At 38.4% G+C, this 21,161-nt stretch overlaps 1 protein-coding gene across 3 annotated transcripts in view; it reads right to left on the bottom strand.

Annotated features, from left to right (window-relative positions):
• Window positions 1-21,161, bottom strand: part of LOC121887978 (E3 ubiquitin-protein ligase HECW1) — an 81,520-nt gene that overhangs the window by 37,520 nt on the left and 22,839 nt on the right. For all 3 annotated transcript variants that reach the window (XM_042399176.1, XM_042399178.1, XM_042399177.1), the window contains 4 exons: window positions 18,843-18,918; window positions 16,155-16,324; window positions 2,498-2,640; window positions 2,055-2,155 (listed from right to left, as the gene is read on the bottom strand). In XM_042399176.1, the coding sequence (XP_042255110.1) occupies window positions 2,055-2,155; window positions 2,498-2,640; window positions 16,155-16,324; window positions 18,843-18,918 (490 nt within the window). The remainder of the gene's footprint in view (window positions 1-2,054; window positions 2,156-2,497; window positions 2,641-16,154; window positions 16,325-18,842; window positions 18,919-21,161) is intronic.

The raw sequence follows: 21,161 nt of genomic DNA, 5'->3' as shown, positions 1-21,161 counted from the left end.
GTCCTGAACATATTAACAGTATCTATATTGATTGATCAAGGCTGCCTGTGAGCTTATCTGTTTCACTACAGGCAGATTCTTTTTGCCTGTTACAGTGGGTGAGGACATAAAATCAGTGAATCAATAAATACAAACAAGTCTGTGACTGAAAACTCTGTGAAAAAGCTTGTAAGAGGACCTTGAGTTAAGGTTTGTTTGTCAAACTGTTATTTCTATGCTGGAGAACAGACTTTCAGGCTCAAATGAGATCTGTCTTTGTTTGACTTATGAAACCTGAATGAGCAGCAGAAGATATGAGTTAATGAAATATGTGTCTGATACATAAATAACGAGTGTAGTCTGCTTACGTCTGCACAACTTACTTCTCACAAGCTACTTGCTCCAAATACTTAAAATAAGTAAATAAGTCCTGATTTACTATCAAGTTAATAAGCTTAAAATATTGATGTTACTCAGTTGATGTGACGCATTTAGCTATTTTTACAGTTTCACCAGCCCAATACAGACACCAGCTCTCAGAGAAGCAGACAACAGAAAGTGAAGTTAGTCAAGTTACCTACAGAACTAACATTAACTGGAACAGCTAATATAATCTAATATCATCTCCAGGTAATATTTTGTATTTCAGCCAGATAAAGTGATGCACATTGCTCTCTGTTAATAAAAAAACAAAATTTGATGTGAGACTTGTTAGCTTCACATCTTAGCGGATACAAGTATTTCATCAACTTGGAACTAGATCTAAAAAGCAATCAGCTGTCTGAATCCAGGCCAACTCTTATCCTCTTTATATTGCATAGCCATACTGAACAAGGTAATTACTAACATAACCCTAAATACATCCTCAGGAATTAGATTGCTAATAAAAAGTATTCATCCTTATTTGTTTCAATTTTTTTTACAACATTGAATCAAAGTAGATTTAATGTGGCTTTTATGACACTGATCAACAGAAAAATACCAGTTAATGTCAAAGTGAAATCAACTCTCCATGTCAGTATTCAGTAGATGCACCTCTGGCAGCAGTAAATAGGACTATATCAGCTTTGCACATCTACACGCTTTCCCCTCGTTCTTCTTTCCAAAACAGCTGGAGCTGTCAGGTTGCATGTGGATTGTGAGTGAACAGTCACAAATACTAGACTCTGACTGAGCCACTTCAGGAGATTAACATTGTTGTTTTGAAGTCATTCCTGTTTAAGCTGTGGCTTAAACAGGAATGACAGAATGAAAACAAATCTCCCAAGATGCAGGTTTCTCTCAGACTGCATCAGATTTTCTAACGTTCATTTTACGCTCACAGAGCTGTAGAGAAGCATCCCCACAGCATGATGCTGCCACCGTCATGCTTCATGTTGTGTTTGCTATGTTTATGATTATGTGCAATGTAACATGGTGTCTAGTCACTCTCCCATAAAACTACAACTGATGAAGCAATTAAGCCAACTATTGTTGCTTCAACAATCCTGCACTCCAAGAGATTTTCAGTATCTTTTGAAATTGAAAACACAAGTCAGGGAATGGATACAAGACAATCACATTGTCATGGAGTTGCTCTGAGTGTTCCTTTGTCTTCATGGTGGAGTTTTGCTATGATATTGCCCATCAAAAGTTGGATATTCCAGATACAGTTATATTTAAACCACATATACAGATGTATTTATACTACATTCAATTGAACCCCCTGTCTCCACACAGGCAATTTTCTATTTATCTACATATGTGACTTCTAAAACTAATTGGCTTCACCAGTGATGGCTTAGGTGTGTCCTATTCAAAGGGATGTTTTCACTTTGATATTGAAAGGTACTATAAAGGCAGTGTACTTGCACAACTAATAACAAATGAGTAGGAAATATGTATTTTGGAAATATTTCCATCCTCCCCAGTTGTTGATGCTTTAAAAGAGCTTCAAAGCACTTTTCCTCTGGTGAGAGAGATTACTTAAGAGCAAGGTTTTACAGCCTGTAAATATCAGCAGATTTCTTTAAGGCCAAAGGGAGGATTGAGAAAATGTCTGTCCGGGCTGCTAGATGGCGTGATGTCTTAAGTACCTGGATGAATAGAGGATGTCAGCTCAAAGCGGAACTGCAGCTGGCCACAGACGTGATCTGTTGGCAGCCTACGACCCAGAGAGTAACTCACCACCCGATCCCTGCAGACAAAAAGACAGTGACAGACGGAATAAAAGAGAAGTTGCTTGAGTTTTATTTATTTTGACCAGCAAGGACATGCAGCCATATGTACACATAGCTATTGAAATAATACCTAAACTCAGACAATCACAAGAGATTCAAACTGGCTACAACCACCCACACCCTTTATCTCATCGACTGTCTGTGTGGGCTTGTGTATGTGGGAAAGCTTCCACACCTCTACAGACATGAATCATCCAGCACTAGAGTAATATTTGGACTGATGACGAACACGGTCCCACTGCAATCCAACTTCAAACAACAACAATAATGCATGAGTGTGTGTGGTATGCGTGTTTTACCCAATTGCATGTTTTTCCAGCAGCCTCTGGACAGGGACAGAGAGCTTCCCCAGGAAGCGCTTGATGATTGGCCGACTCTTGGCAAACTTATCCTTCACCTCGATCTCCAGCACATCAGTGGGCAGAGACACAAAGTTAAACCTCTGGAGAAACAGAGAAACACAGATCATGTTGCTCAGTGTCATTGTATTGGGATGATGTTTGATATTTGTTACATTTAGATCATAGTGTCTGTTTGCCAGTATATTAGCCTTTGATAGCAGACTATGAGGATATTAAAGTCTAAATAGTTTAGGGCAACCTTATCTTGTAGCAATCAAAATGCAGCCCAACAAGAAAACATTTCTATTAACTAACAAGACAAAACATTTGCAGTGAATGTGACAGGAAGATATTCAATCAGTGTTTGACAATATAATCTAAACTCAATGTATTGGCTGGTTAAATATTGGACAAGACAGTCTACAGAAAAGCCAACAGCTCCGTGAGTTAGCATGCAATGTTCACCACTGCTATGATCTTAATTTAGTGTGCTAGCATGCCAACATTTGCTAATTAGCATGTAGCACAAAGTGCCGCTGAGATTGATGAGCATGTCATTAGTTTTACAGGTATTTAGTCATAAGCCAAAGTAGGGATGCACTGATCCAACTTTGTCTCTCTCAGTACCAATTCAGAATTATAAACACAGAGTATCTGCTGTACCAAGTACCAACCCAATAAAACCAACCCAAAGAATGTGTCTGATAATAGAAATACTGAATTTTATAATGACATTGACCAAGTAACTGTATTTAATGATCGATGACATGCAGTCGATACTTGATCCACTTAACAAGCCATTATCGGTATCAGTACTAATCTTGCATATTGGATTGGTGCATCACTAAACCAAAGTAATTGACAAATTAAAATTTTGATCTAACGATGACACTAGATAAAAGTTAAGTGATCACCAACATCTGTGTTCAAATTACAGGAGAGTCTGGGGAGGCATAGCTCCCCCAAGAGTCTTTGGCTCCAAACTAGTTCTGATGTTACAAATCATGCTCATAGGTACATGTCTTCAACTCAGATTTAAGGTTAGAACAGAGAAAGACAGTTTGTGTCTTGCACCCCACGTGGTGTTGTTGGATCAAATTCCAAACCACCCCTACCTCCTCCCTACGACTCCTTTGTTGGCTTTGAATATCACATTTCTACAGCTGTTACATTTCCTCATAAAGTACTTTGAAAAGAAATACCAGTAGTATATAAATGTATTTTGTCAGAGACAGGGTTAGCTTAGGGCTAGCATAAATGTGCTTGTCATTTCATGATAAACCTGCCCATTAAATGAACTCATGAAGTGTCCAAAATGGAAAGTATTCACTGTGTGGGGTGAATGAAAGTGCTCGGTCAATCTCAAGGCAATCTGCTCATAAGACTGTAGATTGTCATCAGATTCAACTGACCAGAAAAAATACAGTATACAGCCTTGTACACTGTAATACCACTAAATACAAAACCCTGCAGTAAATTCCCTCTCTGTGCAATTTATAATGTTCACTTTTTGTTGATACAGTGTCATGAAGAATAAGCTTGTTCATCTCTTTCTAAATCTGTTTGGGTTTGGAAGCCTATCTACTACTACTCGGTTGCCAATTTGTGGTCTCCTTTACTGAAGCTACAGCGTTATGATGGATTAAGATATCTTTCCAGAGCCTAAATTAGAGTTTATTCTTCTTTCTCCAAGTCAATTAGAGATGTATGTGGTTTTAGTTTTGATGAAATAAATAATCTCCCTCCCTTCCCCTCCGCCCCCATCGCTCTCAGTGGGGGTCTGATCACAGTCCAAGCTTCTTAAGAGTCACTTTAGAGTCTGGGCATTTAACTGTCCAAATCCTCCAACGCTTTGCCACTCTTTCCAAAAATAAAATTCAGAGGCAAACAGTGAATTCAGCTTAAAGCCCTTTGAGACATGGTTCTTCATTTCTGGTATCAAAATTTGTAAATGCTTGAATGAATATTGGTGCAAATTACTGTATGAGCTATTAGCAGCTTTAATCCAAAAACATCCACACTAGTACTGCCCTTCAAAAACAAACTGTATCCTGGTCAAACGTGAACACATGAATAATTCAAAGAGGTAGCAACTCAGTGTGTCAACACAAATATCCCTCTTTCCTTCCTCTTTATCCTCAGCTCTCCTTCCAGACTGCTCTAAACATCTTTTTAAGCAGGAAGAATATTACAACACAGACCAACTCACAAACTCCTTTAGATCACTGCAGTATATAGTAGTAATCTCTAAATTAAAGTCAGTGTGGTCTAGTCTTTGGAGTTCTAGTCTTAGTATTACTTATTACTTTGTAATCGTCATTAGTGGTACTTTTGCACATATACCTACTGCAGTATTATTATTATAGTAAATGTTAACTATGACTGTATAGTATTATTACTATTACTTTTTATTGGTATTAATTATATAATTATTGAAAATTTGGATAACTACAGTACCACAAACTACCTATTTGGGCTGATATGTATAAAACTTCTGATAGTCCTAAGAAGAGCAGGCATGAGGAGCTTCATATTAAGCAGTTAAAAGTGATATAATAGATTAACCATTTAATGTGTTAACCTCCTGTGGACTTAGGAACAATAACACTTATGTCTGTGCATCTGATTGTATTCATGCTGAATCCATCATGTTATGAACTGGATGATTTTAACTTTTTCATGTTTTGTGGGTATTTGTTTTTTTAATAATTGTATATTTCTAAAATATGAAAAGTGTGTGTCCTCTGCCTCTGTGCATGTTATGCAGACATCCAGTTTGACTTAGGAGGCCTCTTGAACTCTATTAAATCAGTTGGAAATGTTTATGCATGGAACTAAATGTCATTTTTAGAATTTTTAAGTGAGTCAGACCAGCAAAAATGTACTCTGAGCGGTTCTGTATATATTGGCTCTTATTTAAGAAAATGATTTGTTAAAACATTACGTAACTAATCATAAATAACATTGTACAACAAACCCCACAATAATTATATTGGTGTATAATTCAACACTGTTTCTTGTTTAACAAAGCCACTGACATGTTGTCACTTCCTCTGTCTTACAAACCATTACCTCCAGTCCACAAGCAGATATCTAAAACAACTCCATGCCTGGGTAGAGTAAATAAATTTGTGAGAATGCATGTTATGTTTTCTAAATGGACCTACTTCATCTTTCTATTTAGACAATTTCTAACAAATTCTGAGCATAGAGCTGCAAGAACTTTTATAAAATGGTATTTTTATAACATCATAAATGTGTAAACATCTGAGTCTGGTGCTTTAGGGAACCTTTCTGAGGCAGTTCTTTACAGCAATAGACAGGCTCCGCTGTGGTACAGAACAAGCCTGAAGCAGACTCACAGTGCTTCTATGATCTGAGATTTATTACTGTAATTTGGCTATTCTGTCTTGTTGGGTTTAACAGCATCATATAATATTTTCCTTGTAAAGTAAATTTCATTTATTGTGCTTACTCCCAGAGGCCAGAAAACAGCATGAATCCAAACACACTAGTATGTAAAAACACATTATTTCTTTCTGTAACAAATTTTCTGTAACCCAAACTGAGATAACCCCGATGACATCACTATGACATCAACAGGGTTATTTTATCACACTTGACAAAGCACAGACTCAGACTCAGGCACAGAAGACACGATGTTTTCACAGGCCAGAGTCTAAATGAGTAGAAACATGATGAATAAACTGATTGTCATGTGTAAAACTGGTGGAGAGCTTTAAGTTTTGACTGAACTCTTCCTTTATCCTACATGTTTTCAGCCATTATCATATTTCACCCAAGGGACTGATGCTGAAATTTGCATTGACAGTGCAACTGAGCTGTATTTTAGCAAGTCAGTCAATGTGTGTGTGTGTGTGTGTGTGTGTGTGTGTGTGTATAATCATACTGGCTGTATTTGGTTTTCTGATGTGGTTGACTGTAAATATGTGTTCTACAGTTGAAGTGGCTTGTGATATTTACTTTTCAGTCCTGCTGGAGGACAGACAAACATAAAAAGGAAACAGATATGGAGGAACACAGGGCAAGTAGGGAGGAGGAAATGAGGGACAGAGCACATTGAAATTTCAAAAATGCATCTGGTTGCATGGGATGAAATGAAATGTGGTGACACTGTAGTGCTGAGAAGGTAGAGAAATAAGGAGAGGAAGGCAAGAAAGGCCAGGCTGTGGAAATCAGTGTGCATGGTGATAAAGGAGGAGGATGAAAAGGAGTCCGAGTGAATAATTTACAAGATGAGCCAGAAGGGAGCAGACAGAGGATAAGTGTGTGTTTGTGCGTGCAGGGTGCGGGACAAACTCGATGAACGAGCAAGAGAGGAAAAGGTTGGGAGGAGGAGGAGGAGGAGGAGGAGGAGGGAGTGTGTGTTGCTGCAGCAGAAGTGTTCATCTGTAGGAAGAGCAGTGAAATGAAGCTGTAGAGGAGAAGGACAAGAGAGGATAGGAGGAATAAGAGGAAGAGAGGTATGAAGAGAAGATGGGATGAGTAGAGGAGCAGCAGGAGGAATAAGGGACGCTGAGATGTATTTTAAAGAAACTGTTCAATAAAAAAAGTTCTTTGATTCATGCTAATAAAGAATAAGACACATTGATCAAATAACTCACAAGAAAGTGTTGTGGGACCTTTAAGAGCAGCTCTCAAGTGATCATACAATTAATCACATGTATGCTCAAAAAGAGAAAACTCAATCACATGCATAATTTTAAAGGGGTACTACACCAATATAGTATTACTCTTCCATAAATTGGAGACTTGCAAGAGACAGATTGCAAAAGAAAAGTCAAAAGCAGCAGAGACAGAGATGTCCTGACTTTTAGTGCCTAGTATGAGTCAAAAAACACTGGCTTCTACATTTCCAATGTCATAACCTGGCAGTCAGTGCATTTACACAACTGTAGTAACCTGGTTACTGTAAATACACGTATACATTTAGCAGATCAGTGCCATGATTTCTCTATTGAAATTGTGGCTTAATGATTTTAAGTGTGTTAATGGTAGGAGGGGGGAGGGTGTGTATGAGCACAGGATAGATGATCATGATACATTTCATCGACGACCTGCATCACGGTCACATGTTTTGGCAAAAGTTCCACCATCGGAGCTTGATGCTTAAGTTGCTTTAAAGATCTTCTGAATGGCTGTTACTGCCACAATAAACAAATATGACTTAAACATGCAGTTTAATACAAGATTATATATAGTGTGATATATGACTGTCCTAAGTAATTTAATAGAGGATAGGGTACACGTTAATCCATATGATGTAATGGTATGTATTTTGTATCACAAAAAAAGTTAACATGCTTTTATTGTATTGCATGTGGGTACAGTGCACCATTTCATCAGAATGACAACTGAGAGTTGAACTACACGAATATAAAGCCTGGAAGAAGTCAATGTTTTTTTCCTTCTTCACCATACTGCACAGAACATATAACCATCATAGTATTACAGCTTTGTGTCCTTTACCTCTATTCCATCCTGGCCTGATATTACAGGAAACATGGCACATTGATGTCACTATCATTGAGCAAGAGAGAGGAGGTAAGGAGATCACTTTAGTGTACATGATTCTTCAGTCAGGATCACAGCTACAGCAGCTGATGTGGATGTACAGTAAGCTCAGTTCTGCCATGGGGCCCAGTGATATTATTACTGCACTACTGTAACTAACTGTAAGCCAGAGCCTGTTCTGATAAAAGATATTATCTCTCTGACATATGAAAAAGTAGATATGTAGGTATGTACGCCACATGCTATCCATTCATCAGTGTGAGCTGAAGTGTGGCAACTGACAAGAATGAGACACAGTATCAGTTTTCATGCCTCTCTCCATATGAAAGCTATTGATTCTTATACAGCGATAAAGGTCATTTTATATGGGCTGTCTAATGGGTTTTATATTTGTAATGTTATATCTACACTACATTTATGGAAAGGTTAGCATGTTGAGGTTTGGTGTGGCCAAAAAGGAAGCGTCACTAGGGGTCAAAATCATTTTGAGAGGACCTGATTTTGGTCGTGGGCTGCTATTTGCACACCACTATTTTAGATGTAATATTATAGTTTAACATTTTGTCTATAAAATGTGCATGCCCCTCTTTTAAAAATAGTATTTTTGGATAATTTATTCTTGATAACTGTCTTTGTGATTAAGGGCATTGATATACAGTTGCTTTGGTCTGAACCCCGTGGATGAGTTGGTAAACTTGCGTTTTCCCCATAAACTGTATATGTATAAAGATAGATATAGTGAGTTTCCTGTACTTTTAGCTATTAGTTGGCATGTGACTACTGGTTACCATACATTCCCTGTGTTGGCTGTGCACACATCCTCAGGAAATAAAGGCCTTATGGTCAGCGCCATCTTTTCTGTTTGGAGCCAAGATGCTCTGGAAACACGCTGCGCTACCTTGGACTCAAGCTAACACTAGTTTACTGGGAAAACCACTTGGGCTAATGTTAGCTTTACCTGGATTGTGCTAATAGGGCAGGTATTGTAATCAAGTAATGTTAAACTTTGTGAAATATTGCAACAATAATCCAACTCAGTGTGAGTCCTGGAGCTGGGGAGAGCAGCAGGTGAGCCAAACTGTCAATCACAGCTGTCAATCAATGCCCACATGGCAGACATCAAAGCTACTATAAGTCTTTAAATCTTATTAATGGAGCAATAATTTTCAAAATGACCACCAGCACACTTATAAGAGGGCCAAAATTTAAGTTGATGCTTTTTGAATGGAAGTCAGTTGTGGGCTGTTGTTGGCATTCCACTTGAAGGTACTTCAGCACTGACTTCAACGTGGTAGTTGCTGCTTGATTTGGTTTCTTTTCACACAAAAATATTCAAGCAAACCAAAATGCATCACTAAAAGTCACATGAGAACATTCACTCCTCTCATTGGTCAGATGTGTCTGGGGCCGGCATGAGAATATAAACACAGAAAGAAGGTTCTATCTGTCCAAATATCAAGAAGGCATACTGTTGCTCATCCATTCTCCGGCTAACTGCTAGCAACTGTTGATTCACTCATCCGCATCCCAGCATGCAACTCGCACCTGGCTACAGGAGCCATTTAGATCAAACCTGCAGAGTACGCCTTGTACTGTAGTTGGGTCAGATCCAGATCGGATCACTGTAGAATTTGTTTGTGTTAGGAATGAGACCAAACTGTCTTGATGTGATTGTTTTGGTCCTCACCAGAGTTGATGTGCTGAGATCTGCCCAAACTAATCATACCAAGGGGGGAAACCCACCACTGGTCCCATTAAACTGGACAAAACCCTATATGTCATAATAGTTACTGGAGATTTCATTGTCTGGGTTATATTTCTCATGATAGGGTTAGGATTACAATTACTGTAACTGTAGGGAAGCATTTAGGATTAAAACAGGAGTCATAGTTGGGGTTAGGACTGTGGACCTTACTCAACAGCAGTGCAAGATAGGTGCATGTCATGTAAGCCTATTCATTAAAATGCTTTTAAGGTTGTAGTTATTTCCATTACATTTGAACAATAAATTGACATTATATGAATAATGACATTATTCAGATCAAATCTGAGCATCCACTGATTTTAACCTCTGTGAGGGGTGATTGCTCCTGTTGTATCTCCATTCTCACTGTAAGTCACACATTGCAACTCCACAGGCTTTTCTTTCAGAACCAATTTCCAAAATGTCCATTCACAGAAAATTCCAATTGCAAATGTGACCATTAGGCCAGCTCATTGTACCCTGAGGTGAAGGAGCATACTGAATTTAAATAAAACTCACACAGAAAATGTGCGCGGTTCCCAGACACAAAACTAAGTAAAAGTAAAAGTAGTACTAAAAGTATCTAGACATGATATCGATAGAAGCTCAGTTGAAAAACTGCAGCTAATTTCATTTTGACATGCAGGACAATTATAAGGGGATCTCTGAGGCCTGCACCTAACTCCTGGATTGGATCAATATTTGACATTACCTCATTAATGAATGTTTAAATAAAATGTTGGAGTATTCAATCAAAGTACAGACGATTATCCATGTCCAAAGCTTCTAAAACTTCCCTTAGACTGCAGAAAAGTGAAACTCTACGTATCATTCTCATAAATTAACAATCAATCAATCCTTATTGGATCCAGCACACTAGAAATAAATGCTATTAAGGTCAATATTGATCCAATATTATGGTAAAGGAAGATAAATATCATATCAAAAACATCATATCATCACTATTTATAGAATACATCTTCAAAAAGTATTCTATTCCATCTACATTCTACCTTCCAGGATAGTGTAAGTTCTCAGGGATCCATTCTTTCCATGGAATGTTTTTAATATGTCAACCTTTTATTTTAGTACAAAATGATTCAGTATCACATCCTAAATATGCGCAGTCCTGAACTGCAGTATGAATAGTGTGTTGACTGAGCCAGCATGCTATGGACACCCATTAGAGTTATACTGTGCATTATAGCCAAGCAAGCTGAGCTCCACTCAACATGGAAGCTGTTTGATTTAATGCAGTGTCCCTCTTGGCAGCATCCACTCAGCTCTAAGCTACTTTCCTTTTCCAGAGTATGGAGTCTCCTGAGGGGCATAATAAAAAGTAGAGACTGTGCAGGGGGATAGCTAGCTGTAGAGCACTCTGAGACACACAGAAAACAGCTTAAGATTATGCAAACACGTGGAGTAATTTCCCGTGTTGTTATGGTCTGACCTGTCCATTCATTAGTCTCATCAGTCATTAGTCTCTCTCATTTCATGATCTCCCTCAAGACCTGTTCTGAAATATGCAGAATTACAGAACAGGTCAACAATAACTATGAAAGAAATATAATAGTAATTCATGAGCCACATGACAACACAGTTGATTAACTGTAGCAGACCCAAAGTAGAGATGGCTTTTTTCAATTTTATTTTCTATGAAAACAAGCAACATATGAAAGAGCACAAGATAATAGGCAAACCAAACTCAAACAAGCTGATATAAAAAGAGAGAAAAAAACGCAATACAGCAGCTACAATAACAAGAACTACAAAAGAGCAATCAAACCAATAAACAAATAAATGAAAAATGCATAAAGTTTGGCTTAGATTTCCTTATTGCAACATGCATGCGTTTAGGTAGGTGTGTTTGTGTGGGTGAGTGTTCAGTGTGACAGAGGGAGACAGAGCATAAGAGGGGGACAGAATTAACCAGAGGAGGAAAGAGAAAAAAATAGATAAATAAGTAAATAAAAGATAATATAGCAACAATGCTATTGGAGGGCACCTCTGGCTGGGCTCCAAGGACAAAGAGCCACTGGGGTGGATCTGGAGCAAAGTAGAGATGGCTTATTGGAGCCAATGTCCAATGGGTATGAATATGGGTCATCTGAGCTCTGAGCATCTGTACTCAAAATGTTTTGAGTACATCTGCAAGACTCAGACAAGTAAGATTGATGCATCTCTAACTAGGGAGATAAACAACTTGTATGCTCACTTTGTGGCCATCGGCAGTCAGCAAGCAAACAGCTGAAGCTGAGGTTAATAGATGGGTGGGTGCACCTTTCACACTTATCACCCTCTCTTAACATGTCAGGAGGGCTTTCAAGTGTGTGAACAACAAGAAAGCAGCAGGACCAGACAGTATCAGTAGGCAGGCCCTCAAACTATGTGCTGACCAACTAGCGCCAGTGTTCCCAATGATATTCAACATGTCCCTGGCTCAGTCTGTCATACCCACGTGCTTCAAGGAGTCTGCCATCATTCCTGTGCCCAAGAAAACAAGACCAGCCTGCCTGAATGAGTACCGCCAAACGGCACCTACCTCTGTAGTGATGAAGTGCTTTGAATGGCTGGTCAAGGATTACATCTGCTCCTCACTACCTAGCACACTGGACCCAGTACAGTTTGCCTTCTGTCCCAACTGATCAACAGAAAATGCCATAACACACATCCTGCACACCACCCTATCTCATATTGACAAGAAAGAGCTATGTGAAATTATTGTTCATTGAGTACAGTTCAGCGTTCAACCCCATAGTTTCCTCTAAGCTCATCACAAAGCTCAAGGACCTGGGATTTAACACCTCACTGTGCATGTGGATCCTTGACTTCCTGACGGTCAGACCCCAGGTGGTGAAGGTAGGTGGACACACCTCTTCTACCCTCATCCTTAACACCAAGGAACCCCAGGGCTGAATTTTGAGCCCCCTGCTGTACCCCCTGTACACACACGACTGTGTAGCAACTTTCGACTCCAACACCATCATCAAGTTTGCCGAGGACACAGCTGCGGGTCTGATCACAGACAACAATGAAAAGGAAGTAGAGGACCTGACTTGCTGGTGTCAGGACAACAACCTACTCCTTAATGTCAGCAAGACTAAGGAGCTGATAGTGGACTTTGGGAAGAAGCAGGGAAGGAACTACAGCCCACTTAATATCAACAGGTCCTCGGTGGAGAGGGTGGACAGCTTCAAGTACCTTAGTGTCCATATCACCAAGGGCCTGACCTGGGCGCTGCATACTGACTCAGTGGTGAGAAAGGCAAGGCACAGACTGTTTCACCTCAGGCGCTTGAGGAAATTCCGTGTATCCCCTCAAATACTGAGGAATTTCTACTCCTGCACCATTGAGAGCATCTTGACAGGGAACATTACTGGTGCGGAAACAGCACCAAACAGGACCACAAGGCCCTGCAGAGTGGTTTATTTGGCTGAACATACAATAGGTGGTGCTTTACCCTGCCTAAAGATATTTACAACAGGTGCTACAAGAAAAAGGCTAGGAGATCATCCCAACCACCTGGATAACAGCCTATTCCCCTGCTGCGGTCAGGATGAGGTTACCGGATACACCAGGCCAGCACCGAGAGGCTCAGGAAGAACTTCTGCCCTCAGGCCACTAGGATCTTGAATGAGGTCACTGCTTAAGACTCCCACCCCAACTATTCCTATTCCACTCAAACTCTTTTAAATGCGCAACTTGAAGGAACTGGTGGAATTACATTTTACTGTGATTGTACCTTATATAATTACAGGTAACAAATAAACATGATTGATTGATTGGTTCTTCATAAAAAAAGCTTTTTCTGTGGTTTTTCAACCTGATTGAATCATGAGTTCCAGTAAAAATCAGTCTACAGTAAAAGATAGATAAAAACAGACACACAGTTTTCCTCTACAGTTATACACTTCAATCTTTTTTGAATTTTTATTATTTGTCCTAAAAATCCTCAACTGGAATTTTTTAATGATATAACAATCTAACTATGACGACAGTATAAGTATAATAAGTATAATAATACCACCATGATCACCTCACTGTTGAAATCTTTTTTCATAACACATAATACAGTTTGGTATAATATCTCTTTTGCTCCTGATAATCTGTCAAGAGGTTTCTCATCAGGAGGGTTTGGAACAAATCATTGTAAAAGACGGTTTTGAATGATGTGGATATTAGTCCACATTAGCTATGAAAGTTAGAATATGAAAATAACTGGTCTTTTCTTTCTGATTTGTCCTAATAGAGCATACTGACGGCTACTCAGAGGCAGGAATGACAGCAGCCCTCAATGACACTGATTATGATGTACTAGCAAATCTAGAGCACTGTATTAGGTTATATGACAGGGGCTGACATTAGTGATATTACTCACCTTAAATGTTCCTCTTATGACATTGCGCCTGAAACTATGAACCATTAGTTATAAGTAGAAAGATCATTAAGGAATGGTGGAAATAAACCAAGATGGTTGGAATAAAGTGGTACTGACACAAGAGTGTAGGACATTATAATAAATGCCTGGAATGAGATAACTGTAACAATAACACCCACGGGAAAGCTGACCACTTCTGTTTTCAACTAAAATCAGAATAAAACAGATACATTAATGTGTGTAATCACTGTAAACAGGTTACAATGTCCTTTATTTTAAAAGACATCCTTAATTATCACTTATTAATATTTTAAACTCAAACACTCATCTAGCCTGCATCTTCAGGACCTTTTTCCAGCTGAGCCCTGACAAATATACTGTATAATATTGTTTTGCATAATGTTTGAAATATTTTATGTATTTAGAAATTCCTCTAGTCTAGTAGATTATTATATTCAAAATCCATTGCTCATGCCATGAATCAGCCATCAGCCATGTCTACAACAGAATAGATTTGGCAATGAACTTTCTAGAAACGGACGTTTTTCCAAGGAAAAGTCCTAAATAAGAAAATCAATAGACTGATCTTGTTTCTCCACAAAGCAAATGTGATTTCCATGGATTAGATTGATCCTCTTACTCTACTGCTGAAACCAAAGGCGCACCCACTCATCCCTCTTCTGTGTGGTCTGTTGTTCTGTGTTTATACTAGAAACTTATGAATTTTAGAACATACTTTCAATGACAAATTGTCCTGGACAACTATGCTGAAGGAGGACTATTGTTTGCTCTCCATCCATGCATATAAAAACAGCTAAACCAGGGTTTCTGAAATAGACAAATGGCCTGATTACTGTATTAATCCAAAGTCTCATTCAACGACCTGTATGCATCTGTAGAATCACAATTGGTGTGACACAACAGTACTTTCAGTCGTTATCCATGTAATTGGTTATTAGTAGGAATGAGCGCAGGATTAATGTTGACTGTCAACCATCTAAATATTCCTGAAAATGTTCACTTAGAGAATATTTTTACATAATCTTATCCAAAAAAATGAGCTCTTCTCTCAAGCTAAACCCAAACAGTGAAGTGTATTTCAGTGAGAAGGTGAGTGAATCCAGCTTCAGCAGCTGTGGTAATGCTATGTGAGCAGGAACAATGAAGTGAGCAACTGCCAGAATTTCTAATGACAACTGGATTCACTGTGGAGAGTCAGTCTGTTGTATTACTGCAGAGCAGAGTGATACGAGCACTGTGTGTTATCTATTACAGTCTGATATAAACAGATAAACGTTTCATTTTCTGCTAATCTCCGGATAGATGAGAACACCACCTGTAACCAGCTGTGCACATTAAACATGGTGACAGTTATAGTCTGAGAGTGTTTAGAGGATAACGTTTTTTAAATGTATGAAAATGAGACTAAAATATCAAAATGAAAACATATGCCTGAAATGTGAATAATATTGAATATACATCAACAAAAGACACATTAAATCACAATCAGGTCCCAAAATCTACAGTTTGTGAAAGACTAAAAACTGCAGGAGTCCTGCTTTCAAGCTCCTTTCACAGTCAGCTACAATCATTGTCTACAGATAACAGAACACATGCACACATATTTCTGCCATCCATCTTCCATCCAAATGAGAATCATTCTGAACATTTGCTTCTTTCTCTTTGTTCTAAGTGCAATTGTTCATTTCTACTTGTTCAATAACAGCAGGAGACTTTAAATGTCTGTGAGGCTTTAAGTTGGTTTACAGAGGACTGTATTTGGCGTGTATGATGAAGAACACAGATGACACAGGAAGCAATATGGATACAGATAATGAAGTTTGAATAATTTACATTTCTAAATATAGCACGGAGATGGCTAAATGCATGTGTGAGAGACAAAGTGTTCTCTCTGTCCTCTGTGTGTGAGTGTGTGTGTGAGTTTTTTATGTACGTACCTCTGTGCTCCATTGTGGGTTGACTGTGTTGCAGACCACGCCGGAGCGTTTCTCCTGGCCATGGTGCGGCAGCGAGGGGAAGATGCTGTGTTTTCCAGGCTGGATGGAGAGCTTCAGGTACGGGTCGGGATTGAAGAACATCCCCTTCTTCAAACCAACTGCCTGGAGGTCTGAAGCAAAGACGGAGGGGGTTATGTGAAATAGGGACGACATGACATATCTTTAAATTGTTGTATCATTAGTAAAAAAAAATTGATTTTACTCAAGGGTTTATGAAATTAAAGGGAGATACTCTGGGCTGCATCTACCATACAGTTGAATTGTTTTAAGATCCAGTAATTTAGAGTAAATATATTTAAATGTAACTCAAATGTTGGCAACATAAATAAAGAACTCAGTATTTCTCTACAATAAGTTTATTCGACGGTATGGAGAGAGACTTGAAACAGCATTTTAGACCTTCATAACACTTTATATGACATATCAATTATATCTTATACACGTTTTCTGGAAACAACAACATTATCTGTTCTCAATTTAAATAAAACTTCCAGATTGAGCAGCTATGGTATAATTGTAACTATAAAAAGACATTTAGTGGTTGTTTGGGCTGAAATCTCAGCTACGGCCCTGGATGTGACCTCAGATGACAGAACTGTGAAGCTGCACCAACACACTTTTTCTGTACATTTTGATTACACATTTATGAGTATGCCAAAAATGATTGATTTACGTTAATAATAAATCCAGAGAAATAGAGTTACACTTAATTACATTTTTGATCCTTCTTCTAGAAAGATGAATCCAGCTCAGAGCTGCCTCCAGCTGGAGAGAAGTACTTGTGAGGCTGACAGCCAATTTTTTGTAGGAATATTATAGACTTTTATTAATACAGAAGATTACTGGAAAAATGCAATCATGAGCGAAAGACATAACAGGTCTGCTGGTGTGTCGTGTTGCCATAGAGATCTGAGTTTGTGCTGCAGGTCATTGCAAATGAGTAGATAATTGCAGAGTAGAGAGGTGTGTACAGGGTAGTTGAAACTGCTGTGATATGCCTTTATTGAATTTCTTTAACTGTATCAAGGTCGTTTTGTCTTTGGTTTTTTTGGGTCTGAAATTGAATTTTTATGTGCATAATTTTGAGTTGTAAAGGCAACCGGATGAGGAGCCTCTCACACAATCCATCGTAATATGCAAAAGGGGTCAATTTTGCTTGAATGCATCACACGCACAAACAGAATTATGCAAAGTGCAAGTGAATAAAAAAGGGGCCAAACAGCAGCAACGACATGTTTCTGCTAGGATAAAATTCAGAGTTTAACAAAGAGCAAAGAGAGTGTGGTGAGTAAAATATTTCCACTGATTGAAAGAAACAGTACTTGACAGTTTGACACTGTGAACAACGGTTAACCCTTCTGTCAATATTTAGGGTCATGTTCAGACCGACGACAGCGGTATTAAAAAGCAGCCTCGTCATTCGTTTCAAAGAGACCGTTGTGTCGGAACAGAAAGGATTCTGAGACAAGCAGCTCCAGAAAGCATTCATCCAGCAATGTACTGCCAATCAAATACAGGGAATCTCACAATCCTTGTAGAATATATGAAACATTATAAACCACTATGCAGTGGATTAGCATCTGATAAGCCTTCAAACTCATGTATTACTCAAACTAGGCATTCTGATCATATCTACATGTAAGTACTTGTGCCAACTCGCCCCACAGATTTTTCTGTGAGACAACAATCTGCTGATTCTGAATGTCTACAATAAGTAGTTAATAGTTATAGTTAATAGTGTAGTTATGTGTTCTATCCTTGTTGTGCACATAGAGTACATGGCATTTTACCAAATTTTAATAGTAGTCATGAAAACATAATATAGTTGATTTGGTATTTTACATGCAGTATGTGCAGCTCTTATACAGAAAACTGTTCCTGACTTTAGAGAGATTGGAGAATTCTGCCAAGACCACATTATTTCTTTGGTATTGTCCTCTGAAAAAGTCCAATGAAGACTGTAGTTGATCTTTACTGTCACTGTTTTGTTGTTTTCTGTGTCTGAGTTGTTAGGATTATGACATTATAATGTATAATAGATTTCTCTATCAGAAAACATGTTAATTAAATGACCCAGGTCCATCAGATTACTCATTTGATAAGCAACTTAACTCTGAGTTTGCTTGAATCCAGCATTCTGCCAACTACTGTCAGTCACACACTCAAACAAGAGTTACTGTATGGATATTACTATGGTTCTTTGAATTCCAAGTGACTGGAGACAGTATGTAATACCTGAATATCCACCATTTGTGACGGTCATGAGGGACTAAGTTCCAGTTGATTTCTGTCCTTATGACATGAACATGATATTGTCTTATACTTCAGGGATGTGTGCAAGGCAACATCATAGATTTTTTTCAGGGTTTTTTTTGGTCTAATGGACTGAGTTACTCAATTTTCTCTAGTAAAAGGCAAAGAACTGGACACTATAGATTGACTTCAGATAAGCTTGGGCTGGCAGTGATTTGAGCCTATCGATGCTTTTAGACAGACAACAGTAAAGTGACAGACGCTGCTAAAGAGAGCTGCAGGTCAAGAGAAGGTTCAGATGAGGACAGAGTGTGTGAAAACATTGATGGAAGGGCCCTGAGTGTAGGAGTAAAAAGACAGATGTTGATAGCTTACCTGACAGGGAAAAGTTAATGAGTCTCCTGTTGCCCAGTCCATGGTTGACTTCAGGACTAACCACTGGCTTTAATATCTGAAGACACAGATAGAGACAATGAGTTCAGAACTGAGAAACATGAAAACACACTCAAAGCTTCCTTCTCTTCTACACCAGCGTCTTCCTCGCTTTCCTGTAAGATGAAACTTTAATGATGCCCATAAGGAAAGTGGGTCACTGCAGCCAAATAACAGTATACAAGTAACGAATAACCATATACACGCAGAGAAAGAATACAATTGTAAAAACTGAAAAGCAAATATGAATAGTAATTAAATATACTGTGAATATATTTATAAGTGTAAAGAAATAAAGATATATAATGTATTTAAATACAATTTATATTTTCAGGTTGAGTATCAGATATACAGATGGACATACAGTATATGCTTATTGGTCTCTTGTAAAAAAGGATTATATAGTTTAAACGTAGATGTAGAGAACAATCATATTTAAATGAATGCATTACTGGCAGTTTCCGTTATAAGAAACTATGTAAAGAGCCAGTAGTGCGGAAAAAGTAACAATGTGCAATAACACAAAGATGTCAGACATGACAGGATTTCGACTACATGTTTAAGTAGGGACAAAACGTCCAGTCTGATTTCAACACACAGCTTTTATTTTAAAGCTCCAAGCCTGACAGCGTCGTGCGATCAATACCCTGTCTTCATTATCCCGACATTGATTCTACAGCCAGGAAGAGGAGGAGCATGGGGGATGGGAGGGGAGACAGAGGAGCTGATGGAGAGGGAAAGAAGTGGAGGAGATTGTGAATACAGCTGTGTTGTGTCAGGCCAACCAAATGTTTTGCTGTATGTGTGTTACACACAAAACCGATTCATATAACAGCACAGCAACAGCTACAAATGAATGTCCTCTAGCAGCAGAGGATATCTTAGAGGTTGTCTATTGAATGATCCCCTGACTTTTTTGTTGAGCACCACCAGCAGGTTGACATTTTTGGTTTTGAGCAAAATATTGACAAAAATGGGATGGATTGCCATGAAATTTGGTACAGGCTTTCAAGGTTCCCAGTGGATCAAACCTAATGACTTTAAGGATCCCTTACAGCTCCTAGCAAGTTGACATTTTGGGTTGAGAACCAAATTCCTTGACAACTGTTGGATGGATTGGTGTTAAATTTGGTGCAGACACTCCTGTTCCCTGCACGATGAACTGTGATAGTTTTGCTGATCCCTTTTCATCCAGCACCATCAGCAGGTTATCAGTGCTAATTATCAAATGTTAGCACGCTAGCATGCTAAATATGTTAAACATTAAACCTCTTAAACATCAGCATGGCATCAACATTGCAAGCACGTTAGCATTCTAATGTTAGCATTAGAGCTGCAACGATCAGTCAATTAATCGATTAGTCAATTAGTTAATCAGACAGAAAATTGTTTAGAGTCTTTTGGATGCAGAGCCTTAAATGTGAATATTTTCTGGCGTCTTTAGTCTTCTGTGACAGTAAACTGAAACTTTGGGTTGTGGACAAAACAAGAGATTTAAGGTAGGATCTTGGGCTTTGGGAAACAGTGATTGATATTTTTTTACCATTTTCTAATATTTTATAGACCAAACCACTAACTGATTAAATGAGAAAATAATCAACGGATTAATCAATAATGAAAATTGTTAGTTGCAGCCCTAGTTAGCATTTAGCAAAGCACTGCTGTGCAAATGTACAGCCTCACAGAGCTACAAGAGCGGCATTTTGGCCAGATAAGGGTGTCAGAAGAAGTTAAGGGGTCACCAAAATTATTAGAAATTATGGTCTGGGACCAACTAATATACATACCAAATTTGATCATAATCTGGCCAATAGTAGATAAGATACTTTATGCTGTTGAACAGACAGACAGGCAGACAAACTGACTGACATAGACATCCTCAATCTGGTGATAGCTGGGTAACAATTAATGTTACATATGCATGTAAATATGTAGTTTATTGTGCATAAAATAAGAGATGTATTTGTTTATTTTGATACTTCCCATTTCACAGTGACTCAGATTATAGTGTCATCTTAGACAAATTGCCAGTTTGGTTGACCATCAATGCAAAAGCAATAAGACCACAGGAAGTTAAAATGAGAAATAAAGAAAGTATAAAACCGCAAACAGCCAGTGTGTCAGTCTTCCAAAATACTGCAGTTTTTCTTCACAAAAGCTCTGAATGAGCTCTGAATGCTTATGCAACTGACTGGAAACACAAACAGCCAGTGAAAACAACAAGATAAAGGGATAAAGGGAATGACAGATGTTTGGACCAAT

The sequence above is a fragment of the Thunnus maccoyii genome, chromosome 21 (genome assembly GCF_910596095.1).
Source record: "Thunnus maccoyii chromosome 21, fThuMac1.1, whole genome shotgun sequence".
Lineage (NCBI taxonomy): Eukaryota > Metazoa > Chordata > Actinopteri > Scombriformes > Scombridae > Thunnus > Thunnus maccoyii.
This window is presented reverse-complemented; position numbering and strand designations above follow the sequence as displayed.